The sequence below is a fragment of the Haemaphysalis longicornis genome, unplaced genomic scaffold (genome assembly GCF_048455015.1).
Source record: "Haemaphysalis longicornis isolate Haplotype H1 unplaced genomic scaffold, Haemaphysalis longicornis Haplotype H1 scaffold_4, whole genome shotgun sequence".
NCBI classification, from domain to species: domain Eukaryota; kingdom Metazoa; phylum Arthropoda; class Arachnida; order Ixodida; family Ixodidae; genus Haemaphysalis; species Haemaphysalis longicornis.
In genome coordinates this window covers 134,817,896-134,845,093 of record NW_027526361.1, presented here as the reverse complement: position 1 = coordinate 134,845,093, position 27,198 = coordinate 134,817,896, and the positions used below count along the sequence as shown (strand labels likewise).

The following is a 27,198-nucleotide window of genomic DNA, read 5'->3' as shown; positions in this document are numbered from 1 at the left end:
GTTCCAAAAACATTTTTTACGCTGGACAAAACCACCTTGAATGCAAACGAGTACATATTTTGATGGGTATGCGGCTTTCAAAACTGACTACTGAATGTTTTTTTTTAACCAGTTCATATTTTTGGAGGAAATTGTGATAGACACGGCGTCTCAGCCCGCAATATCTGCTCCGAAATGGCAGGCTACGTTCAGAATTAACACAACAAAACCCAGCTGCATCTGACGAAAGATTAAGCGTGCCAGGGACCCAATGTTTGTACGACAAACTCAACCTGGAGTCATCTTTATTGTCTTCGAGGTGGCGTTGTTCGGTGTCTTCTGTATGAACTTCAGTGTGAAGAAATGGGCCATTGAGAGTGAACACAGCTTGCTCAAAGCATTTTTCTTTGTTGACTTACTCCCTTGTCCAGTGTAGACTAGAAAGGTTACTGTTTTAAGAACGGACAAGAACAAGCTTTTTGATCATCTTGCCGATGCTGCAGTGCTCGCCGGAGAAGTGGGGGCCCTTTCACTACGCCAACGCTGGAAAAGCCCGCCCGCGGCGCTGTTAACGGCACGACTTTAATAGAGTTCCGGTATATGGCGTAGCGCAAGAGTTGCGCGTCTGATTGCCACATGCCGCCGGTTCCAGTTCGAGAGGACAGCCCGCTTTCAGCGGCTGCGCGCAAGACCCCGTATGCCCTATTCAATCAGTTCTGCGGCACTGAGCATCGGCGATTGAGTATCCAGCGGCAGCTCAGCTGATGAGTAGCAGACTATCGAGCGCCAGGTTTTGTTCACGCTGCTGCTAGCCACTGCTTTTCGCCGCTGCCGCTGGCGCGGCGGCAGCTCGTAGATGCAAGACGGGTGGCTTTTCCACACGACCTGGAACTCAAGATGGCGGATGGACGCTCAACTCTGCTCCCCTAGGGAAGCTATATAGAGGAATTCTACGCGACTTTGAGGCGCTTGGCGCGAGCAGTGTGCCTTCGCTCCTGGTATAGTTTCATAACCTGGACAGAGAGATGTAGAGAATAATTTCTTCCAATTGGAAAGGAAAAGGAAAAGGAGGGCGGCGGGGAAGGTTAAGAGCCGCCTCGTTCCAAGTGGCTCCTTCTGGGCTTCGTGATGAAATCCTCCAGGCTCCTTAGCTCTTCAACTTGGTTGCGGTAGTCAGCCACTCTCTAGTGTAGTGCGCCCTAATTGGCTTGGTGTTTGGGCAGTCCCACGGGATGTGGGCTAATCCTGCGATATTTTGAAGTGTGCACAGTTTGAGAGGCGTGCGTCTTTATGATGTTTGTAGAGGAGAAGTAGAGTTTGTGTGACGAGGGAAATGTGCCGCTGGAATTGCGTGCCGTCGTTGGCGCCGCCACAGCCACTAGAAGCATTACTCTCTTGCGTGGCTTGACTTGGCACGTGGTTTTTTATCGCTCCGGAAGCAAAAATCAACAAAAAGGGTAACATTTTGTTCGTGTTCGCCTTACATAAAGCTTGTAAAAAATATCAGGCAAATATTTTGGAGCTCTACTTGCTGTCAATGAAGTAACATTAAATAATCATTTACAATAATGTTATTTTGCTGCCACAGGGAAATCTCAGTTAGTTGCTGAGCCACGCCAGGTACCGATGAAATATTTCTCCGTGGTTCACGGCGCCAGATTCGCTGAATCGCGTCTCGCCTACACATGGGGCCCCAGGTTCCCCTCTAGGATATATTACAGTCGCCGACAGATTTTTCGGACGCCCTAATTTCCGGACCCGCCTGAATACCCGGACACTTCCATGGCACCATCACCCGTTCCATAGAGTCAATGTATAACACCGACCAAACTTTCGGACGTTTCAAACCCTTCCCGCTCGATTTTCCTGAATTTGTTTCGTTCCCGAGTCGAAAATAACCAAAAACACAAAACACATAGCTGCCAAAAACGCCGACAGCGAGACCGTCCGGAACCTACTAGCGACGAAACACTAGCTCGCCAGGTGCTGCAATGACATGGTTTGGGTTCCGGCAATGAAGAGCCAGTGACAGTGCTGCCAACTAGTTCTGTACTAACGCGAGCTCTCAAGTTGGTTTTTAGCTGTTTACAGCGAGAACGTAACCCTTGCCGACGTGCAAGCTGGCCTACTGGTACGGCAATCAAACGCCCCGCAGCGACATATCGACGAGATTGTCAGGCCCCCCGATAAAAAAGTGACTTGTTTGCGTGAATTCGTTTTTTTCTGACTGTCTGATTTTGCTTACGCTATCTTGGCCCATTGAGGGTCCCAAAGATCGGTCGGCGACTGTAGTATGAAACTCTATAGCTGGGAGGCTCGGCCCATGCCCAGTATGTTCTGGCACAGCTCGGGCGTGGCCTCCTCCAGCAGAATCTGTGCCGACCCTCCAAGCGACCTGAGCATCAGGGTTGTGGAGCTTCCTCGGGGACACTACCCCAGAGCGAGCTCCATGAACCTGCGCGGATACGTTTCCTGGCGGCAGGGCGTATTGGTCGTGTCGGTGAAGTGGGCACCCTCCATCGGCGGGTGAGCGGGGTGGCCCATGTGACCACACTTTTTTCCGTCCTGGCAGGATGGATTGCAGTCGTCGAACAGGTAGTGCACGTAGCTGAAGCAGGAGCGCGTGGGGTACCCGCAGGTGGAGATCGATTGGATGTAGTACTCGATCGCCATGTGGTGGGAGCAGGCTGCGGAAAGGGATAAGGGGTGCGCAGAATTATCGGCGGACATTTGCAACACCAATAACTGTTGTGCGCCTTTTTGTGTACCCTTTTTTTGCAACTACGCATTTCGACATGAATGTGTTTGTATTCGCATTTCTATGTATGTTGCCGTTTTTAATGTTACAATGTGTTTTCTTTTTCACGGCGACCCATATGTAACGCCCGTAAGGGCCTTTAAGGTAAATGAATAAAAAAAAACTACTCCACCGTTCATTTAGGACGTTTAATGATGGCCGGTTTTGAGGCATATCTGTTTCTTCAGATGCTTTTATGCTGCCCTTTCATTACAGGGGTCATTACACCGCTGCAAAAACATGTCTGCCGTAACAAATAGCCTGAAGAAGATGTTTATGGTGGCAAGTTCTTTTTAAGTTTCCACTCTCGTGGCACGACTCGTGTACGTGTACACGTGGGTAATCCCGCCAGAAAAACATTCTAATATTTTAAGGGATTGCATAAGTGCTTACGAGTAATGTTTAATTAAAATTTTACGGTATTGCTCTTTACGGAAAGAATTGATAAAAGCGGGCTAGCAAACAGCGTATAAATTTCACTGGATGAAAACGTGCATAAATTCAAAGAAGGTGTCCACTATTGCGGAGCATTTTCACGCCGCTTGTTTTCATTGCGAGTTTCTGATAGCGGTATTTGAAAAACAAATTTGTTGCTTTTTTTTATTATTTTAAATTCTCTCTTTGTTTCATTTCGCTAACCATGTACAGTTACACACTTTGGGCGATTAAGGGCCTTACCGTCAATAAATACGAATTCTTCTGCAAATGGAGGCCCTTGGGCATATAGCCCTTTCACGATTTTAAGTACACATCAGTTAAGTGCCTGGCTTTTTGACGTAGCGCGTCCGGGGTGACGGCGACACGGCGTCACGCACCTAAGCAGACACTTCGAAGCGATAACCGCTTACCCTGGTCGGGACCGAACTTCAGTCCTCCGCGTTACCAAGCTAATGTCTATACAATGTGCCAAAGAGCATAGCGAATAACTGCGTTCACTCCGCAAATTGTGCAGTTTTGTGCGAATTTGGGGAGTTACACAGTTAGTGCTGTGTGAGAACTCAGCAAAGAATGCTACTCATATACAGCACCAAAAGCAGAAGCTCTAAGAGGCACTTGCCGAATAATATCTTCAGCCGCTTTGCTATGCGTCGAACAGTTTTAATCGAAGCTTGCTTGGTCTTACTGATGGCAGTCTCCTAACCTGCCATCAGTAAGGCACGCGCCTTTTTTTTATATATCAGCACGCTCTGATATAGGTTTAAGGCCCTTACTTATGACACGTCCATTGTGCTGGCGGGAGGCTTCAACGTGTACGCCCACCGTCCCATGCGGACTTTCCGGTGTCCTCGGTGGTCGAGCTGATGGGTTGGTGTGTTACGCATGCCGTCAAATGCCTACGTTGCGGGGGGGAAGCAGACAGCTCCACGTTTGCCCACTAGAATAAAGGTCGAGTCCTTAAAAGGTTTATTGGGCTAAGTGCTAATTGCTCGACCGCAAATTACAAGCAAACGTGATTTGTTTCGTGCATGTCTGAACTGCGCCCAGCGTCGCACGTCATCCTTCTTCACAGAGTGGATGGGCACAATTTTTTCAGTGATCATTATAAGGGGCATTTCACGAAAGTATGAAAGCTCCCATCAAGTCTTGCAGAATGAGAGACCGGTTTTCTGGTTCAGTCCACTTCGAAATATTTAAGCATTTAGGAAGGAGATTTGCTATCCACTTCCGCGGTCCACACGAACCGCTCTGTGACCAGGCCCAGGGGTAGGAGCCCCTACCGCTGCAGCAAGTGGCGCCGGCCCACCGTTCGCCGGTCTACTTGCCCATGTGTCTTCTTTCCCTTTATACAAGACTGCGGGAACCCCATCTCATTGATTGATTGATTGATTGATTGATTGATTGATTGATTGATTGATTGATTGATTGATTGATTGATTGATTGATTGATTGATTGATTGATTGATTGATTGATTGATTGATTGATTGATTGATTGAACCTTTGTTAGATGAGCTCCAAGCGGTGATGGAGTGCCCACCTTGTGGAAGCATATCCCTAGATTGTGCGGCTTGGGTTCGCTTCCCGCTCCCTTTGATACTAGTCATGTTGCCGGGAAACCTTTCAAACCCTTTCCTCTAATTTGAGTTTTCGATAAAGGCATGTAATGTATATTTAAAAGTGGCTTGTAGAGAAGACAGGCTATTAAATTTGAGTACCGAATTTATCAAGGCCGCGGGTAGCGCATTTTTTGTACTTGTTGCTATTGGTTCGCGTTGTTGTGCCTCAATATTTTCACGACGGTTGGACGGTCATCGTGTATCAAAGGTGTGAAGTGCAGCCGTGGGAACGCTTTTTCGTTCACATCGTTTTTCTTGGGAGGCGTGGGTGTCGCGTAGTACGCGCGGACGGGCGGTGATGCGCGTGTGGCCGAAAGAGGTATTAGCAGCCAGGGATATTTTGCCCAGGGTGTCCTCTTTTAGAGCCTGAACAGCACCTCAGATACCGATAATTTGGTTCGTGTACGGAATGGGCCACGGTGACTAGAGTTCCTTGGTAGAGAGACCGGAACTGCGAGGTCACTTGAAGGGTGAGAATGTATGTATTGGGAAACAGGACCCTCTGCCTAGCGCGGTTGTACTGCCAAAGTTTCAGTTCGCATGTCAACCCCTTTTGCACGTTAGATAGTGAGGGGGGACTCTGTCACCTGGGGTGCAGGAATGCGTCAAAGAGCACACAGTCGGGCTTTGTTCCTGCTGAGCGTGGTCCTCGGAGGGGGGAACGCGCTTGCAAAAAAAAGTAGTTTAGACGTTGAAGTGTAACAATCCACGCTCCTTCACGGACGGCACGGGCTGTTCGCAGTGTTTGGGGAAGAATTTTGTAGAGTTTGTCAGTTTTGTCTTCTTATTTGTTCGTTAACGTGTTTCGATAAGTTCCTTTGAGTTCCCAGAAACACCTTGGAAAGCCCTTGACGGCTAAGTATCCCACCTTCACGATTTCGAAAAATGCGGCGTCTTTATCAGTGGCGTGGCGGCCGGTCTACGGATAAGGGCGATATGCAGTCGGAATCCTAATGTTTTCTGCCGAATTTATCGACAGTGGTAACGCCGCATTCTTGCAGGTGCAGGTTTCATCAACCGAGACGGCCAGAGGGGTCTCAGAATAGCAACCATAGAAGTGCTCAAGTCAATACGTCTTATCCCCAATTAACCGCCGTGCCCCCAATCATGTTTACAAATGAGGCAGTCGGCATTCGCACGCGTAACCTGAAATTGCGGTCAGATACGTCTGGGTGCCGCGATAAAAGCTCATTAATTCGAACAGCAGGAGGAAGCCACGTCGCTTTGAAATAGAGAAATTTCGAAATAATGAAAATGTATAACAACAACAGTACACTGCGACTTGGAAGCATTAGGGCTCGTCAACCAATAGATGCCTCAAAATGTCCGCGATTGCCGTCTGGCTTTTGACTTTCAGGGTCACAGCCAGCACTTTTCGTTCTAACGAGCTAATGTACCGGAAGGCGCCAGCTTCGGCTTCTTCAAAAGTGAAGGGAAAGCCTTCAATCACACTTTACGGCCCCCATTTATGACACTTGCTCCCTCTCCTCGCCTCTGCACCGACAAGTCGCGCGCTGTTTGCCGGAGGAACTCATCTCTCAGAATAACACGCACACCACTTCAATGACGTGCTAATGTATGTAGCCCGCAAAGTGTGGTGGATAAACTTTATGTAGACGACCTTCAGGCTCTGATGGTTGCAAAGAAAAATATACCTTTCAAACCGCCCTTCAGTATTGTTTTAGATTGGTTTTACATGGAGTATCTCAATTTTACCTCATATTACCACCTCTCTCCGCTCTTCTCTTCGTCCTGAGGGCGACGTGACTTCATGTTTAGGCAGCAGGTGTGTTTCTCGGGCGTGTGCCAGACCCCATGCCTCCAGCCACGGGTGACACGAAGTTCGGATTATCAAATTCGGAAACTATTCAAATTCAAATTCCCGGGTATTCTTAAACTCAGGCTTCGATGATATAACAACCTGGGGCTGAAATGGCCACTCCCCTGCAAATGAACAGATTGTGGCCCCAAGGCTGGCACATTTTCGGTCGTCCATAAACGAAACTGTTTTAATCGAATTTGTCTGTTTCGATGCATTTGCGAAGCGCTATGCATATGGCGCCAAACAAAAATGATTACTGAAGATGCCTTTATTAGACCACCACTAAAGCAAAGGAACATTTTTAGTGAGGTTGCGAAGCATACGTTTACTAAATCGCGCAATTCGCAGTGCGCAATTTAGTGTTGGATATTGTATGACTATAGTATGAGTGTCTTTTCATTGCCCTCACATTAGGTCAAGGCAACCTGGAGTCAAACGAATTAGAAAGAACGTTAAAGTAAAAAAATGGGCACGTATTCGCTCCCTACAGACGGTTAACCAGCGAAGCCGTGACCTGCGGCCAGTGTTTTACGTATGACGCGGGGCCCACCCATGTGGAGCACACGGGCATCCGGCGGTTGCCATGGCCACGTTGACGCTGCCCCGCCCGCACAGCCCACTGTCATCGCTTGCTGGGCGCCTGCTCCTATGGTATAAACCCAGCAAATCTATCTCCGCCCTGCTCTCCACTGAATTCTAACTCGTTTTTTTCGCACATTCGCCTTCACTTGCGCTGGAGGAGTTTTCCGCCTGCAGAGAACCACAGGAATTTCCTTTCGCCAAGCAATATAAAGCTTCGGTTTGAAACAGTACGACAGATAAGGGAAAAAGAAGAGGGTTAGGAAGACCGGTAAAGTCGTGGAGCAGTGTGACGTTCCGAGTTCTTTGGTGGGGCACGTGACCGGCGCTTCTGGTGTGCGCGAAAAGTTCTTTCGTTTTAATGCGTGCCGTTATTTTCAGAGTACCCCAAAGCCAGTACCGTGTAACGCCCTGCATTTCCATAGGAAGGCAGACTTTGAGCAATTAACACTTGGAATTGTTACAAATGCGTAAATGTAAATAACTGGTCGAACAGAATGTTGAAAAATAAAAGCGTAAGACAAATAGAAACAAAATAGCGGGAACGGCGAACCCTGTAACGCCCTGAATTTCCAAAAATTGCAGATTTTGCAGAAGTAACAGCTAGACTCCTTGTAATAGCGTAAATAGAGGCAAGTGGTCGCAGAGAGTTTTTTTTTTAAATGCGAAAGATGAAAAACAATAGCGAGAAGGGCGAACCTGAATGCCACAAAACTGCATATTTCGCGGAAGTAATAGCCATATTTGTAATAGCGTAAATGGAGATAGTTTGTCGAACATAATTTTGAAAACCCAAAAAATAAGAAAAAATAAACAAAATAGCATCAATGGTGAACTCTCTAACGTCCTGAATTTCGACAAAAATGCGATTTTGGCAGAAGTAACACCTATATTCGTTGTAGTAGCGTAAACTGACATAATTAGTCAAAAGAATTTTGAAAAATGAAGAAATACAGCTGTACCGAATTCACGCTCAACACAAGTGGCATAAAATTACTACGCAGTAGCAGATGATTCTCTGAATTTCTCCAAATTTTTTTTTCATATGCAGGTAAACTATAATGAAATGACTTTAAATCTGGTCACGCAGCCAGAATGCCCTCTGCGGCGCGCTCTGGCGAGTGACCAAATTATTCCAGCATAAAAACTAACCTGGACTACGAAGCGTGGCAGCTCGCACCTGCTTTAATTCGTAGTCCGCGAAGGAGTTGATAGCGACAACTGATGGAGGACATGATATTGGCCACATTCACGCTGGAGGATGCCGATCGCGGCGTACGCAGTTTCCCCTTCCGCAGCAGATGCCAGTACCTCAACGGGCACCATGTTTCTGGTGAAACATATGTAGCCGCCTTAGGAAACCAAGCTTCCTCTGCTCCTTTCCTTTTTAAAACTACGCACCCCTTGTGCGGGCAGGGCGGAACAGAATCTTTCTTTTTTATGCAGTAAACGTCAGCCTGGTGGACTTGACCTCATCTAGATGGCGGGCCTTGCCTCTTAGTTCAACGAATTATTTTCGTCGCGCAGCCATAGAACATTCTCGCATTTTTAAATTTCGAACCGCTGCAGTGGGAGGCTAGAGAATTCAGCAATGCCCGTACACAAATACCGCACGTGTCCAGGGGTATACGTACGCACCGCCCGTGTATAGCATACGCACTGGTGAAAAGCCAGCAGCCGGGCTGGTGCTCGCCGCCGTTCGGATAGAAGTCGACGTGTCCGCAGCGAGACCGCATTCCCAGGCGGCCCTGGAGGATGTCCACCCACCACCAGCTCGTCCCGATGCTCGTGTGCAAGGCGTCCACGAACTGGGCGTGCTCCGACCTCAAGTGCACGCCTAGGAACTCGAACAGCGGTGCAGCCGGGTCCAGACCTGCGCGTACATGGCCAGCTGCCTTTGCGACTAAACCAACTGGAGTGCCCCACAGGCACACAACATATCCCGCTTTGTGCACGCCCCATTGTACGAATTAGGCACCGCGAGACCTTTCAGTAGCTGTATAATAAAGGAACTCTGTAACACTTTGGATGAACGCTTTCAGTCTTTTCTTCGCGTCTGGAAACACTGCCAAAGCTATAGTTACCGCCGGCAGGGAGCGCCACTGCATGATTGTCTCGTCGCATAAGATAGGCCTTCCGTTTCTGCTTTGCTTTTGCAGTTTTCTTTTTCAAGCGGCTATTGAATGCATTCATTGCTGCAACTGAAGAAAAGCCGGCCAATATACGCTTCATCGCTGAAATATCATGGTTCGAGCCATCGAAGGACACTTAAACCGAGTGCTATGATTCAGCGTGCGCCTAGCCTGTGCTCACGTGCCTCAAGTTTGGTGTAGTGCGGGGAAGCTTCCTGTGCTTGGTGGCAAAGAATACCTGCCTCAAGCAAGCTACCCCACGTAGGAGCATGTCCGCCTTGCCAGCTCCTGCTGGGGGATGAATCACGGCCGCGGCCATTGCAAAACAAATTAACCTAGCGGTGACGTCTTGAGACGTGAGTCTGCGAGCGTACACCGCCTCCAGACATCTTTCATTTCCCCCTCTCTCGGAGTCAACGCGCGCCGGCTATCACGAGGTCGGGAAGGAGTGTTCTTGTGTGTCTGTACTTTGTTCGGGCCATATTCAAATAGCCCTAGACGGCAGAGGAACTGTTGCCGCGTCTGTGTATATATTTGGCCCTCCGGGTGGTTCGTATCATTCGGCATTAGAGGCTGAATTAAAAGCACCGCTCTCCCTGTCGACTTCATGCTGTTCCTGTATCGTCGCTGTTCATCTCTCGCCATGCAGTAAAACCAGTGAAATATGGCTCTCGACTCTTTATCGTCAGCCTCAAAGCAGAACTTATCCTCGCCGCTCTGCCAGCACGTTACTACTACTTGACGGATGCGACGGAGCTCGTTATGGGGACGCCTCCGGCAATGTAACATCGGACAGAGAAAAAATTTTTCTAGCAAGTTTCTAAGTGATCTTATGGGCCTAGAGTCTTAAGTTTTGGACGAAATACTCTGCGGCCCTTCAATTTAAGCACTGGATGTGATGGTTCAGTAAGTTCTGCACGAGCTTAGGATTTGAAAAAAAAAGTTGAAAAAATGTTTGTAGGTTCCTGTCTAGATTTGATTAAAGCATTAAGAAAGTGATTTATCCGCGAGCGTGTCGTTGGGTAACCTGTCATGACTCCTCAATACTGGCTCACTGAAATAGTTGCGTCACAGTGAGGGCAAAAGTTACGCGGCATCTGATAAATCGGTACTCGCATATTAGGTTTTAGATGCATGGAAGAGCCTCGAGAACTGGATATATCCTCTTAGCGCTGCTCCATAACACGTACGAATCGGTCACATTGAACTTTAGAGGAGTTACTTGCGTCTACGAAAGTGCTTTATCCACGAGCGTGTCGTTGGGTCGTCTGTCGCGACTCCTCTATACTGGCTTATTGGCTTCTAGCCCCGTTCATTTATTTTATATTTGCTTTAAACCTGACATAGCCTTGCTGGAGCAGGTATTGTTCTCCACTTTATTTTTTTCTTGGGGGGAGGAGAGAACACGGAATTTTTGAAAGGATTTAAAAGGTTCCTGTAATGCTACCGAGATTTGTAAGTCACTACTTGCAGAAGCTCGCTGCACCAATCTTTTGCAATAAAATTGTTTATACAGGTTGAACAGCATACAAATTCCGGTATTTATACCGAAAACGTGTCTTTTACGGTTAGTGCAACTCAGTTTCCCTTTTAGTTGACCTTCAGTGTATTGTTACGGTGAACCAAGCCCAAAACTGGTGGATTTCACTAGAATCTGTTTAGCGTTGCCAGACGGAAGCTCGCGATCACCAACCCGGTTCTGAGCTTCGTCTTTCTGTTCTATGTTCATAAGGCAATTTCATTGAATGCGTCTACGAGTTATTACAAAACATATTCGTACCTATAGCCAAACGATAGCGTGCGGCCTGATACAGAACTGCATTATTTGATTGAAAAAGGCAACATTTACAAAAGCAAACCGTAAGAAGTACGTAACCACAGAAACCTATTTATGGTGATTATAAAACTAAAACCAATAACATGTCAATGAAAAATTTCTTCCAAGTGTACTTTCAATTGATGTTACATTCCATACTTTCGCAATAAAGACCTCAATAAACCTTTCCCATTGGACATTTTTTTACAGACAGGGAGGTTGGAGTTTCAGTTTGTAGCCTGTCTCGTCGAACGAAGTGGTAAAACAAAAAAAGGCCCATCTCCCCACGAGGGGGACTCGAGTACATGCGTCGCATAGGGGGTGGGTGTATTGCGTTAACGTTTAGTGTTTGGGGAGTTGGTGGTAGTGAATGCGTTGTATCAGCAGCTTCTTGACGTAGTTTGAATGAGTCAAGGATATAAGGCGCGTTCGTAGCCTTTGATTCTGTGTTGGTTTTGTGGCGCAGTGGGTAGAGCACCATGTACCTTGAGTTCCGCCCGCAGGGTCGTGGGATCGAAACTAGGTGCCGGTAAGTATTATTTTTTATATAGTGTAAGGGGAGGGTTGCGGACATGTTGTTTAGAGCGAGGAAGGTAGCGTGATGCGGGAGAGGAGGAGTGGGGGAGAGGGCGCACCTGCGCGCTGAGCTGTTGCGGACGGACGGCGGACGCTACATGTGAGTTAAAGAAATGCTCTGCATTTAAAAAAACTTCATGCTAAGGGAGAGATAGAGCTTACTATGGTGTTGCCTAAAAAGGATTTTTTGTAAGCATGGACAGCATTGAATGAAAGCACTCGAAGTCCGTCAAATAATGTGCTACTTGGGCGATCAAAGGTAGAATGTGTTATTGTTCGTAACGGTCGATTTTGAAGTGTTGAGTCGGACCTAAATAGCACCCACATGTCATCCCCACGTTTTATTCAACTAAATTTTCGGGCAGTGTAATAATGAGAAGTGTAGGCAGTGAACAATGTTGAGTGCGAAATGTTGAGGGGCATTTATTAGTGCGTAGCAACCAGAAGCAAGCTTGCGACATACAGAATCAATTTGTTCCGTCCTGGGCACGTGTCTATCACAAAAACCGCTAAGAATTTAATAGAGTACATGTTTTCAATAGTAGTATTTTCTATAGCTAAACTAATTATGTCGAAACTGAGGTGTTCTGACCTTGAAAAAACATTACCTGCTGACTTATCCGCAGTAATTGTTAATGTGTTACACAAAAACTACTTCGAGATGTCTGATAAATCCGCCGTGATATTACTTTGAAGGGCTGGCAACTTAAACTAAAGCAATGTCGTCTGCGTACATTAAGGGGGACGCACCTGATCACATTCCTATGGGACTTCATAATTCATGACCCACGGGCTAAAAAAGCATCGTGCAGCATTACAAAATGTTTACACATACCTCAAAATGTTCCTAACTGGTTAGTTTGTTTCGTTTAGAAATATACCAATTCATTACTGAAGTAAAAAGTAAACAAGAAACACACTTGGTTTACCTAGTTTTCACTAGATGGCGTCAGCTGTCTAGCAAGCGAGAGTTCAATTTTTTGTTATTTTAGTACAGAAGTGACATATTTGCAAAGTAAGCAGACTACACCGTTGGGGCGTTTTCGTGGATCTGAAAAACTGTTCGCATTCGTGTCCGATGTTTTTTAAGCCCGTGGGTCATGAAGTAGTAAGTCCCGTATACGATTGTTAACAGGTGAGTGTCCCTTGAAACAATTTGAAAAAGTAATGGTCTCAGGGCGGATATTTATAAAAATTGAGACTATAGTTGGCGCCAACATTGAGCCTTGAGGTACTCCCCACGTAGTTGCTTTATACGCACAGAGACAGTTACTGGCAAATACTTTCTGTCGTCTGGATGATAGCTTTGAAAGAATTTCTTACAGTCACTCCCGAATTCATGTTTCTAACATTTTCAACAACACTGCATGGCAAACCGTTTCAAATGCTTTCCTGATGTTTAAAAAATTATTACTGCGATTTTGTTGACATGAAAGGTAGAGTGGAGGACCTGGAATAGGCATATGTCAACAATGGCTGTGGCTGTATTCCTATGTGTAACATAAACATGTTGTCGAAGACATTATATGGTTTGCATGAGCACATTTATCTGTACTGAGATAAGCTTTTTGTTGGTAATCCCTGGACATGTTGGGCATTCCCCTCATCATTTTGAGTTGCCAGTGAATAACCAAGCTGCCTTGCCACATAGATGGGCTCCATCGCCAATACCCTCGCAACAATATTGGCGTAAAATATAAAGCAGTACAACGTAGTCGTTGTGCGTCGTGCAGCAGCCACATGGGAATATATTTCCAAGAAAGCAAAATTTTGCTGAGGGTTCTGGCTCGTAACGACAACCAGTGGCAAGTCGCAAAGTCTCGTACCTTACCCGTAAATATGTAAAAGGTGATTGAAGGTAACTACCTTTTTCAGTGGTGTCAAAACAAAAGAAATAGCAGTTCGGTTAAGGTTCGGGCTCGGGTCTAATTCACTTCTTTCCGGGTCAGTTGCGGTTGGGTTAAATCAAGTTCCAAATCTGCTCGCAACTTTTGAACGGGTTCTTGAAGAGGGTCGTTAAGTTAAAGTATAAGCGATGTGCAAAGGTAGGTTGTAGCAACCATAAATCTGAATACAATTCTAGTTCATTTAAAGTAAGCTACTTTCGTAAAGCGTTTGGCAATATTAAGGAAAAGTATATGCAATCTGGCTAAATATTACACCAAAATGTCAATGTAACGGTGATGGACCAGTCGCATTCTCGCCCAGCCATTGTGTTTTCCTAGGGACTACCTGAAGCCGCCGCCAAAAGGCATGAATGTGAGAAGGATTTTCTACCGTTCGCCTTTTTTGCTGAGATTGCAATAATCTAATGTAACAGCCTCTCACACTGACCGCTAACGCCTTAAGTAAAGCCTGAGTGTTCTCCTCGTCAACCTCGCAAAATAGAAACATATATGTTTAAATGCAAGCGTAATCTCGTCTTGATTTGTCGCATAACCAAAATCCCACAATATCTACGTAAATGTGGTACGTATGAATTGAATTCTGTGGTCACCTAGGATTACTTATTAGCAGTGACTTGCTGCCGCGTGCAAATCAAAATTTTGTAATTGGTACCTTTATCGCTCAACCAAGTCATTATTAGTGTCATCACTGTAATGTATTTTAAGATGCTATCACAGATGTGCGCTCCACACAGTATGTGACAAAGTATATGCCACTTAACAAAACTTGTTGCCGAGCTAGATTGTACATACTTAAAGAAAGAAGAAAACGTGGCGCTAACTAGAAGTTCTGCGCCTGGCGCCTGCATCTCTCTTATCTTGTCTTCTTCGTCCACGTCTAGTTTGCGCCACGCTTTCTTCTTTCTTTAAGTATATGGCACTATTCTGCCTGGCACTCGCCATTGTTCCGTCTGGTAGATTGTGGAATCTTATTACAGATTATGCGATTACAAACTGAAAGTATATTTTGACGCGTGACACATGAGCTGATACGCTTGTGGAAAGATGCTTTAAAAATCTGAGCTTAAATGGAGAAAGCACCAGTACAGGCTGAAAGAATAAGCGTTGAGGAAATGGAGCAGGGTGGGACAGCCTGCCTATTTTGAAAGTTTCAGCCAGTTTATCACTGTTTCTTCTTCCAGCAGAAAATACGTAGAGCCTGCAAGGTTGGGGTGTACAGTTTATTGCAAAACGATGAAATACTTACTATAACCTGACAGTTTTTTCTGCTATGTTTAGTATTTTTATTTGGATCCGTTAAAAACCCGCACTTTTTCGTTCTACGTGGCTTCCAAAGCTGACAATGATTACAGGTGTCGCTGTCTTCACAGTGGTGACACGCTGGGGGACAGAAGAAGGATAAGACCACTTTCTAGAGGGAAGTCTACGTTTTGTTTTTTTGCTTATTCGGTGGCTGAAGGTAGCAAAACAGGGCATAAATTATTCGTGCATTAACTGTGCACTGTATGAACAGTAACAACGCGATGGTCTTTTTCTGTGTTGTTTTCCGCTGGAAACAGATGTGTCAAAAATATTCGCTCGATTGATGCCACCGTTTTGCATATTGCCGGCTAATCTTTAACGGGCTTCCGCGTTTTCTCGCATAGAAATTTTCTTTTTGCAGCAAAGCTACCTATGCTTGATTTGTACAAATTTTTCGCCCGAGGACAGAGCAGCCACGTCCACAAAAAAATTGATTCTTGCGGTAAAGCCAACTTTCTGGTAAATGTTCTGTGGCTCTTAGTCTAATGTAGGTATCTTGTAAAAACACCTACTGAAATTTGCAGCTGCGATGACTCTAACATTACAGCATGTTTAGTTTACTTTTCCTAATTACTTCACAGTGACCTTTTAATCGTCAAAGAATTCCGGTCTGCTGTCAAAACATCGCCATCTACAGTGGCCGTATGGTTACAGAGGACGGCTGGGACTTCTGCCTAATGGAAACTATACCGAAGAAAATTTATGTAATTTAGCCTCTAAAACGACTTTAACGTTGCGCTCCGTCTTAATTACGTGTCTTAGTTACATCACGGTGAAGTAAACGTTATATAATTACCGCCTGCTATCAATACATGGTCATTTACGGAGGAAGTATGGTTACCGAAAATGGCTGTAAATCTTGTTTAATTGAAACAATTTCGGAATAAACAAAACATTATTTAGCCGCTGAGACAACTCTACCATTATGACATGTTTTATCTACCTTACGCAGTTCACAGTAAAGTAAGCGTTCTGGATTTCCTGTCTGCTCTCAATACATGGGCTTGCAAGGCAAAGAAACGGACAACCCCATGCTTGTCCGCTAGAATAAAGCTCGAGTCCTCCCAAGTTTCGCTCACCTAATTGGCTAGGAAGTATTCTCAATCGAAAACTGTTTTGTTTGCTGCGCTCTGTGGACTGCGTCAAGATGTTTTGGAAATGCTCCTTCACCGAGTGGAAGGGCAGTTATTTTTTATACATCAGAAAAACGGCTCCAGGTGGCGGCATTCGGCCTGAATGGTTGCTCTCTGCAGCCAACGGTTTAGCCACGGCGCCTGCAAATCACACTTGTTCAGCGTTAACACCTTACAGGTGTGCGTCCTTTCTAAGCAAATTATGAAATGCATCGAGGAGGCACATTTCGGGTATTGTCCTTTACAGTTACGGAGTCCAGAAATCTTGCCATGGGATCGCATTTATACAGCCGCAGCTAGGAAAGGGGAGCCTAATTTCTGTATCGCTTGCAGGCTGCCGAGAGTGACATCTCGTTTGTCAACACTGCAGTCTGCTCGCGCGACCAGTGTTAACATACCATCGCAACAGTGGCGTGCACTCGTTTCCCTATCTTGATAGTGTTGCGATAGTTGATAGTGTTGCGGTTGATCTGAAGGGGGAAAGTGCGAGACTGGTTATGATGTTAATATTTCCTGAAAAATATTTGATTGATTGTAGGGTTTAACGCGCCGACGCAACGCAGGCGATGAGGGGCGCCGTAGTGGAGGCATCCGGATTAATTTTGACCACCTGTAGATATTTAACGTGTGCCGAAATTTAGTACACACGGACATTTTGTTTTCGCCTCCATCAGAAAAGGCGCCGCAATGTCCGAAAAACAAAACTTCCGAATGATACAAACAACAGATGATAAAACTGTTTCCTGTGAAACCGGTAACACTTAATACGTTTTTCGGTTCGGTTCCGGATGAAGTTCAGCGTGCTGAGAAAACTACTGTTTGCGTTCGGATTCAGCTCGGGCAGAAGCAACGGTTCGGTTCCGTTTCAACAGCCGGTTTCTTCCTAGCCCATTTTTTGGTGTGAAGTGGATGAGGAGGGTTGTCCGATCCTACGCCCCTCACCGGTGATCCTGCCAACGAGCTGGCCCGTGAGTTCCTTGACGTCCTGGCCGAAGAAGCCGCCGGCCTGCGCGCCCAAGCTGTGGCCGATGTAGTGCACGTCTTTGGCTCTGATGATGCCAGCCTCGATGAGCGTCATCACCAGGAACGCCAGCGAGCGAGCCACGGTTCGCGTGTTGCCCGCGGCCGAGCAGTAGGTGAACACATTGTCGCAGCCCTCGCTCCAGTCGACCAGCACCACAGACCCATTCGTCTCCTGCATCATCATCATTATCATCATCATCATCATCATCATCGTCGTCGTCGTCGTCGTCGTGATTAACAACAACAACAACAGCAAAAAGAACAACAACAGCTGCAGCAGCAGCAGCTGTTGCAGTTGCAGCAGATTTGCGATGTACAAGGGGAGTCATTGAAAGAGGGAGAAAGAGTGGTGCAATTTATTATTCAGTGTGAAGTGGTGAGGTCAGCCTTGCTAGCGAGTAAGTCTTGGTGCGCCGGAAGAACTATGAAGACAACGTACACAGTAACTGTGGGGCCATTCACACATAGCAGCAATTTTGCACGGCACGAAGTTACATTGGCAAGAACATCCACGCGCTTCCGATATCGTCTCATAATGTGCGAAAATCCTTTATGACGTGCTACCATGCTCAAATTACAAGTGCCTCTGTTTTTTCCCCATGTGATTTGTTGTTCGTTGCCCACTTGCGAAGTTTGTACACACTCTGGATTGCTCTGTTTTACGTATCTGCTTTTGCCTCAGCTCTTCTTTCGTTCCTGGATACGTGCCTATCGACATGAGAAAATGGCTTAAGACACGCTACTGTAGTTGAGTGACAGCGGCCATAAGGCTAAAGAGGAGAAAATATAAAAAGCGAGGATGTTGAGACCCACACTAAGCGTAAAATACGGCCAGAAGCAATGCGAGGAAAGAGAGCGGTACTGCGCAGCATGGTGGCGCCATCCAGGACTGATGGCAAAGAAGGCGTTCTGCTGCCCGCTGCAGACTAAACAGCGTACAACGTTCGCTTGAAGAGCTCTTCTGGTTATATCATCGCTGACGTCATGAAACACGTGATTTGGCGCGAAAATCAAAATATATCTTAATCTGATTAACTGTTCCGTCAATAATTTGGAGGAGCGCTGAGGCACTATAAAACACCAAATCTTCCTAATAATGCTAACTTTCATTTTGTCTGCATTTCCCCTTAACAAGTGCTTAATAAAACTGCCACTAAGCCTTTACTACGACGTTTCAATCGCCGTTTGTTCTCAGGCGGGCCATGAAGATAAAATACAAGTTTTGTTTATCAAAAAGACAACTTTGTCCCTATAGCAAAGATACCAATATGGTCACAAACTTCGAAAAAGTATGGGATATTTTAAGGAAGTAAGATGAACCAGTGATGACACTCAAATCACTTTTACAAGAATTCTCCACGTCACCGACTGGTATGCGCGTGATAGGTTGGCGTCCCGCGATCTAGGTCCAGTATCGCCAAGAAACGTGGCAAAGCCACTGTAGTGGAGCCTCTAGTTCCGTTTGATCGCATCACGTAAAAGCTACCGTGCAGGTCACACGCTGACAGTTACGTATTTTTTTCTTGACCATTATACGTCACTCGGGCCAATATTACGAAACTAAACCGTAGAATTTCGCAGCTTTTAATAGCGGATCTGTTGTTACTGGCCGCAAGTTCGCGTCGCACGTAAAAATACCCAGAAAAATGCCCAGCGCTCGTGAGAGCGTGATTTGCGGAGACAGCCGCGCCTCCTCGGCACGCGCATTGACGTTAGCAAGGAAACGTAGCAAAAAACCCCGAGGAGCGAGAAAATGGCGAGCGCTCGTGAACGCGTGCCTAGCGGCGACCGCCGAGTCCTTGGCTCGCGCAGTGCCTTTAGCAAAACAATTACAGGACGCTTACACTAACGCGTAAGACTTGAAGGTAGCGAAGCTGTACGCTACTTTCACGACCATCACGATGGTATCTTGGCCAACCTCCATAAGTGGGTATGCTTGGCTTGACAAATGAGCGGCTGGGACGCTGGGCGGTTGCCGCGAGGCACGCACAGGTGATAACCCGCCATTTTCTAGGTTTTTTAACTGCAGGGCGCTCGCCGAAATCTTGGCCAATCCCCCTAAGTTGACATGCTTGGCTTAAGAAACGTGCGCAGGGGACCCTGGGCGGTCGCCGCGAGGCACGCGCAGATGAGCGCTAGGCTTTTTCTTGGTTTTATTATCTGCCGGGCGGTCGCCGCGATGGCCGCGCTCACATAGGCGTGCTCGGCAATTTCTTTGTATTTTTAACTGCGGACACGAAAAATCACTATTTGCAAAACAGCTTCGCTGTTCACAAAAATCTAGCGCTGTGGTCGTGCGCTACCACGAATGTAAAAAAAGCTCAGGCGTTAATGCTATAGGCAAAAAGACACCCTGCATCGGAGCGGTTACCGCGGGCGCCGCTTTCTCTAGAAGCTATTATGGATAATTGGAGACATGCCTACGAGTGTGCCAATCCTTCCCGAGGCAACTTGTAGATCCCGCCAGCGCTGCCTCGAGTAGATGACGAAGAGCGGCTGGAAGTCTAGAATGCTGAGGATGACTTTGCATCCACCCCTCGCCGCGAGGACAACGATGACCTCTTGGATGCATATGTCGGCACTTATTAGCGCAGCAAATATGCAAATAAACAATGATACTGAAACTAAAGCATGTGTCCGGCAATGCTCACCTACAATAGCTTCGCCATTCAAGTCTTGAGCGTGAGTGCAAGTTTTTCCCCTTTTCCCCTTTTAAATGATCGAGGCCTTAACTTTATTATTCCCGAGAGTTCGCCGAAAGCGTTCTAGCCGGTACCTATTCTGTGCATAATTTCTCTCCCGTGATTGAGGTCAACTGTGATAACCTTCCCGGGATAGATATACTTGTTTAAGCGTATTGTTAGACACACTGCAGAATGCGCTTCCGGCATGTTTATTCATCACCACTTAAGTTTTATTCATATTTATCTTTAGTCCCACAGCTTTGCTATCTGATTTTCGCTAGTGTTCCGCACACTCATTTGCAACATTATGTCATCTGTAAATCTCAAGTGGCTCAAGTATTCCCAGTTTATCCGTAATCCAATGTTTTAGCAGTAAAGCTTCCGGAATACCCTTTTGAGACGCGCTGTGAAATATTTTGGCGAGATTGTATGTCCCTGCCTAACGCCCTTTGGTATCGAGAATTGGACGCTTTGCTTCTGACGAATTATCCTACCACACACCATGTCTCTAATCCGTGGAATTTTAATGCTTAAGCTCTACTGCGGTGTGTCCTGAACCATACGCTTTTTCATAGTCTATGACACCCTGTAAAGACGTTTGGTGTGATCTGCGGATTTTTCGAATACTTGATTGATCACATGGATCAGGTGTCTCGTTGAGTGTCCTTTCCTATACACAGCCTGCCCTCTGTGTTCACTGTTTCAAAGTTTCCCACCAACGATTATTCTGTTTCATTCTTAAATACTTTTGCGTTAAAGTCTCCCATCACAGTCGTGAACTGTGTTGTACCCTTCTTCATTGCTGATTCGATGTCATTGCTGATTCGATGTAAAACCTTTCAACGGCATCATCATATTAGTTCGCTGTTGACGCGTAGGCTTGCACTATTTTTAGCCTGTATCGGTTGTTCAGTTTGAGCACAACGGCTGACTGATACTCTTTCATTAATGCTGAAGAATTTCTCCACGTTCACCGCTACTTCTCTTTGGATTCAGAAACCCACTGCGTGTTTTTTCCCGAGGTCCTTGGTAGCATAGAATGTGCACGCTAGTGAGCTTTATGAAGCCTTCTCCTGTTCTTCTAACTTCACTTTACCCTACGATATCCCACTTGATATCCGAAAGCTCCTGTAATAGTACAGCTAAACTTCCCTCACTAGACAGGGTTCGCGCGTGGAACGTTGTCACGTTCAAGTTCCGGAAAAAAGGAAGGAAGTAAACTTTATTTTCCTGAGCACCCTTAGTCCAGGGCGCCGTCAGGCGGCCTGTCCGGCAGCGATTCTTAGCACCCTCTCCTGTATCGCTGTTCTGACTGCCGCTGTGGACAGGTGTTCTACAGCTGCTGGAGACTGGGGGCCGAGAGTTGAGTTTCCTAGTCATGGGACGTGTTGGCTACCTACTACACCAGGGTAGCCAGATCCTTCTGTGGTGGGGCAGTGCTGTTGAGGGAGGGCCACGGGTTATGTCGATAGCCGCAATAGAGTCACACTACAGGGAGGCGCTGTAGAAGTGACAGAAAGGAGAAAAAAAATTTCTACATCCAAGCAAGCGTTGGGAAACTAGGTTCACGTACGTGGTCCAATATTTCGTTCTTCATGTCGTGCATCCACGGCGCCCATGCGGAGCTGAGGAAGCCATGCACAATGAAGTAGAGTTTATTCCCGGGCTGTAACAGTGACCCGAGCTTCTCAAAGCCCGCTCGGCTCAAACCTGTATCGAAGAGCAGTCTGCTGCGCCTTTTAGCCTTGTTCGAGTACAGAAGGAAGTAGGGTTGCACCTGCAAAGTATTAGCGGGTAAGAATTGCCCTGTACATGCTAGAAGTATAACAGATTTCGTGGGATTGTGGCTCCGAAGAAAAAGTTGGAGTGCATAATCAATTTATTGCGGATGCGCGTAAATGAAAAATTGTTTACGTCTGGCCAGTAAATAACCATGGCTAAGATGAGGGGGGTGGGTTGGGTGAAGAGGGTACTTAGCAAAGAGTAATTATTTATGGATGAGTTAATCTTTGTTGCGCGAAAAGAAGAACCAACGCATTTTGCGAACGTTGACTATAAACTGAAGCTTAATTCCTCACCAGTTAACGTTACCGTGGACTTCGGAAGTAATATGAATCTCTTACGCTCGTGGCGACGTCGAAATCCACAGCAAAGACATAATCACCAAGTACGCTATACTGGGAAACCATAACCACGAAGGGGCCGCATTCTTTAAAGCAAAGGCCTTCATTTTAGAGAATCCGGCTGCGCGCCGCAAACGAAAAAAACTTTTTCATCAAAGAATGCACATGCGTGGCTCGGATAAACATGCCACAAAATTTCTCAATTGCCACCTTCCATATTAGCGTAAAAAATGTCGAACACAACATAGCAGATGAAACTGTAGCACCCCTATAATACTTGAAATGAGATATCCCGGTGTTCTGCCCTTTTGAACTACTATTAAGAATGGGTGTTTTGTGTGGTACACATCACTATGAAAAAAACAGGGCGATTCAGGCACAAACCTTTGGTGACATCTGCACTGTCTGGAATTGTTTCCTTTTTACGGTACACAATTATCTACTTCTAAAGCACATAGTGTTATGTGTGTAACCACCGACAGAGCGCAGACGGCGCTGACGCAGCGTTCTGTTGGCCACGCCAATCCTCCGGAGCCGGTGTGCGCCATTCTGGCGTGTCTCTATCATCCTTATCATCATCATGGAAATCACAAGCATGATCATCACCGCCTAAGCCGCTAAGAAGACGAGAACGTGCCCCTTCGTGAGCGCGTGTTGTTGGTGTGACTGCTACCAGGCATCAGGCACACGTTTCCCAAAATACACCCTCTTTTCCTCTATCCTACTGGCCTTCATCAATTGTTGCGCCGTGACAATAGGAAACTCTGAAATCGATCCGATCCCAAAATTATAATTGACGTCTTCGGAAAAATCACCCCTACACAGGACACCACTTTCAGGGATCTCTGTGACGAACACTGCAATTTACGCATTCTGCCCTCCTGATTTTTGCTAAGAGCACTACACATAATTAGTATCACTTTCTTCCGTGCTGTCTAAATGTAGCCGCGAATACGAAGCCCTGTGGTATACCCACCCAGTCTGGGCTGTCGGGCACGAAGTACACGAGGTTTCCGGACATGTCGAAAGTTCCAGGTAGGTCTGGGAAGGACCGAGATGTGCTTGCAGCCGCCAGCAAGACTTTGTGGGGCGTGTCCAAGTAGAGCTTTACGGAACGGGCGATTAGAGCCAAGTCTTCTGCTCCTAAATCTTGGTACGTCGTGTTGGCCACACCTTTTTTCGCGTACTCGTCGTCATTTGTGGAGTGGAGTCCCAGGTTGATGGTGGAACCAGCGTTGGTGGCGCCTCCTTCGGGAAAAATTAACCCTGCAAGAACACAGACATGCGTATCTGCAATATAAATTATCGTTTTTTTTTTGTCGCACTACAAATTTTAAATATTTTTCACTGCAAATGAGTCAGCTTACGTGCTTAGAAGGCGAAAGCCAGCGATACTCATTAACTACTGTAGTGCTACGTCGTGTTTGTGTCTGTTCCTGCCCTTACGCTTTTCTTTTCGCGTAATTGCCTTCGCGTTCTTCTTTCCTTCTACTCATGTAACATCACGTTGAAGTGCCGCACGCCACGCATTCTCCTACAGCTTTTAAGTTTCTAATTCATTGTTTTGGGAATTTTTTGAAGCGAGCACGTTAGCCCCTCAATGCTCAAGATTCCTGTACAATCGCCTAAGTGGTATGTGCCATGAAGAAAGCAAGGAACAGAACGAAGGAATGGTTTGTTTCACTGCTGGCAACGTGCGGACATACAGCATTGGGCTGCTACTGTGTGAAACTCAAGTTTAAATGCCATCGGTTTGCGCATGTGTTTTTATTTACTTGTTACTTAAACGGCTATTTTATTGTAAGCAGTAAAAAATCTGGAAGATCACTGTTTTCCACAAAACAGAGAACTTACGCCTTTCTTCTTAAAAACACCATCATCATAACATCCCGTGGTATCGCTCAATGGCTAAGGCGTAGAGCTGGTGAGCACGAGGATGTGGGCTCAATTCCGGGCCCGGCGGCCGTTTTTCTGATTAAGGTGATAAAATTGGCCGCAAATGTCGCCTAAATGTCATCGAAGGCAGTAGTGGTCTGTAGCCCCTGCCTTGTAACTCTCTCTCTGCTCTCCACTCGTACCCCTCACGCTCCTCCTTCCCTTGCTGCTCGCGTGATGAATTAATTGGTGTGTTCATTGCCATTCAACTTTCCCGCGTTCGCACTAATCGCGCTCCACCTGTTGGGATAGCACGCATCTTTTATTCGGCCTGGAGCACCCCCAACGACAGCTTTGTTCTTTTGTGCTTGCTTTTATTGCGCACGTGATGGAAGATTTCTGCGCCATCCTGAGCGTCTTGTTGTTTGATTTGCCATCGTAAAATCCAACCCAACTGGCATTCTTAACTAACATAACGCGAGGAATACACACATAAGACAAATAGGCCGAAATGGGGTAAACGGCTTCTCCCAAAACTCAATGCTAAGTCGGAGTATGCCGTGGTTTTTCCAGTGGAATTGTCGACGTACTCGCAGTATTTCCGGAGTTTATTTAGTGGTATATGGGAGTAAAGTTTGACCGCCACTAAAATGGGAGTTTTCAAGGGTAGCATTGGGAGTATATTGTTTTTTCCCACTTTGCGCTTTCAGGAGGCGTGTTCGGAGTACTGTTCAGCTGAATAACGGCTTATTTTTTCAGTTTTTAAGTGGTCTATATGAGCGCTGTAGGGTAATTTATGCTTGTTTTGGAAGTAATTATTATGCTCATTGCCCGTATTTGTTGTATTGTAGAGGCTTCGAGGAACCCCTCTGGCTATCATGTATCGTTTGTTTTTGCGAACTTTTCAATAAAAAACGGGTATTGATTGTTTATGCACGCACACAATTTTATCATAGCAGTTGCATGCACACAAATATGCATCTGAGGACGTAAATAACAGCACACTATAAAAACGTCCAATCAAGAAAACACGGACATTGAAAATACAAGGTATCTTTCGTACAAACTTTACCTACTACAACTATCTTCGAGGAAAAAAATGTAAGCCATTTGTAGCAAGGAAGTTAGCCAGGCATTGACAGTTGCGCTGATCGCTTGTACTTGCCTCGTAAAAAGTCTGACTATACCGCCGCCTCCTGGCATGTTGCCCAAGAAGACACGGTCGCACCGGCATTTCAGAAATAACATCGCTATTTAAATTTACAGCAACAAATACACGTGCATGTTTTACAGCCGACCTGAAAAAAAAACGCCTTTGTAATCACGCGGCACTTGTCGCTGTGTGCTAACTTTCCGTTATGTCTGAATTTTTATTTCTGCTGTATTACGGGAAACGCAACAGGCACCTAACTACTTCTTTGACAAACTCACCAGATGTGTGCAAGCCTAATTGTAGAACCCTAGAACTGCCAGAACTGAAGCTGCCCATTGGAGAGCTTCATAAAATTGCAACGTTCTTGTGGCGGCTTTCCCGCCATCTCCGCATGCTTGATGAGCAGGACAGGAAAAGTGTACACGACAGGGTGCGCGAAATGTCGACTGTCTTGCGTCTACGTCTGTCACAGGGGTAACGAAGCAGAGAACAGCTGGATAAGTGAACCCCAGCGAAACGTTCCTTCCTTCAAAAATTCTGTGAGTGGCAGGATGCTGCGGAATGCCAGCCAACCGACAGTGAACTCGACAGTTACCTCCGGGAAAGCGACTCTAGTGAGGACATTAGAAAGCTGCTCAAATGGTGTAGAGCCAAGCGTAAGAAATATCACTTTAGCGTAGCATAGCACTTTCCTTTCTCGCTAAAACGTTTCTCTGCATCCACTCCAGGAGTGCCACCAATCAAAAGAAGTTTAGTGCAGCTGGCTATGTTTTGCAAGGGAGGAGGACCTGCTTTAAGCCGGAGAACCTGGACAGCCTGCTGCTCTTGCACAAGCACATGTAGAGTTTTGCCCTTCACTGGCCTTTGTCCAGTTCTTGTTGTACATTATGCAAGTGCGGTGATTTTGTCGCCGCGTATTATTTTATATTTATTCCATGAAAAGGCCAGAACCATTCAAATGAGAGAACCTAAAAATTGGTGGGGCCACCTTAATTTTACATAGCTTTTCTTGGCAGAGCAACAATATGCAGGATTTACGTTTGAATAGCTGTTGGTTGCTGTTTATCATACATAAATTCCACCGTTTTGTACCTTATGGCAGCAGTTCTCTAATAAGAGCGTCTTAAAATATTGTGTGGTCGTTAATATTTCCCGTCTAAAGGGGAGAAAAGAGCATTAAAACGAATGTTTTGAGTTTACTCCCACGTGCTTTTCGATATTTGCACGCATTGTTTTAAAACCGTTTTATACCAGGCCTGGTAATCGCTGTATTCTTATCTCAATAAATCTCATGTACTGCATGAAGATTTTATATTCTGGGGTATAACATATCGAAGGAGGTCCCGCCTGTGGTTCGGAAACCTTGGGACCTCCTCCTGTAAATTCCCACTATGTCAATACAACCTTGTACTTTTTGAATAAATTTGAAAATTTGAATAAATTTGAAATTTGAATTTGAAGATAGGATTAAAAAGAACGTCGTAACGGGGAACCAATTCTAGCTCTAGCACCTGAGTCTAGCTCTGAGTCTATAGCTCTGCTCTGCAAAATATAGCTCTGCACGTGAGTTTATGTACATGTCGCACCAATCGAAATGCAGCTGCCGTGGCTTGGAATTGGAAAACACCAGCTTTAGGCAATCTCTGGAGACAAAACGTTTCAGTGCACCTACACACGCGTGGAATGAAAAGTGGCGTCATAAATTTCAGCATACTACTTTTGCCCGAGACAACCACGTGATGTCGCCAAGACGCAGGTCAAGAACCATTAGGGTGATTCTGGTGTAAGAATACGAGTTGATGTTACGTCGATGTTACGTGGACTGAATATGGTGGAAGTTACAGTACGCCTACTGCGTAACCATAAATTTTCGCATTTCAATCCATGACTGTTGTACACATTATATGCTCTGTCTCTGCCGCTGCCCTACTAAGGGCAGCGGCACGCAACCAAATATAATAAACAAATTGCCTTCAGCGTCCAGGGCCGGGCCTGGTGACGCACATGAAGGCTTTATGTAGGTTTAGAAATATATGACCGGGCCAAGGCTGCACCGGTACTTCAGACGATGGGCCAGGCCCGGGCCTGTGCTGAACTCACTTTGGACGCGCGGGCTCGGGCCGGGTCCGGGCTATTTGTTACAGGCGCGGGTAGGGATCGGGCTTCATAAAGCGGGTTCGGGACGGGTCCGGGCCCGGGCTTTAAAATCAGGCCCGTGCACTGTTCTACTATGCGCGAGGGC

At 46.2% G+C, this 27,198-nt stretch overlaps 1 protein-coding gene across 2 annotated transcripts in view; it reads right to left on the bottom strand.

The window, feature by feature from the left end:
* Positions 1-253: 253 nt before the first annotated feature.
* Positions 254-27,198, bottom strand: part of LOC144180586 (pancreatic lipase-related protein 2-like) — a 41,086-nt gene continuing 14,141 nt past the window's right edge. Inside the window, exons 3-7 of one of the 2 annotated variants that reach the window (XM_077708912.1) lie at positions 22,905-23,194; positions 21,379-21,582; positions 17,041-17,293; positions 8,893-9,105; positions 254-2,666 (exon numbers count right to left, since the gene is read on the bottom strand). In XM_077708912.1, coding sequence (XP_077565038.1) covers positions 2,410-2,666; positions 8,893-9,105; positions 17,041-17,293; positions 21,379-21,582; positions 22,905-23,194 — 1,217 coding nt within the window. In that variant the 3' untranslated portion in view covers positions 254-2,409. The remainder of the gene's footprint in view (positions 2,667-8,892; positions 9,106-17,040; positions 17,294-21,378; positions 21,583-22,904; positions 23,195-27,198) is intronic. The other variant, XM_077708913.1, reaches the window with a different exon arrangement.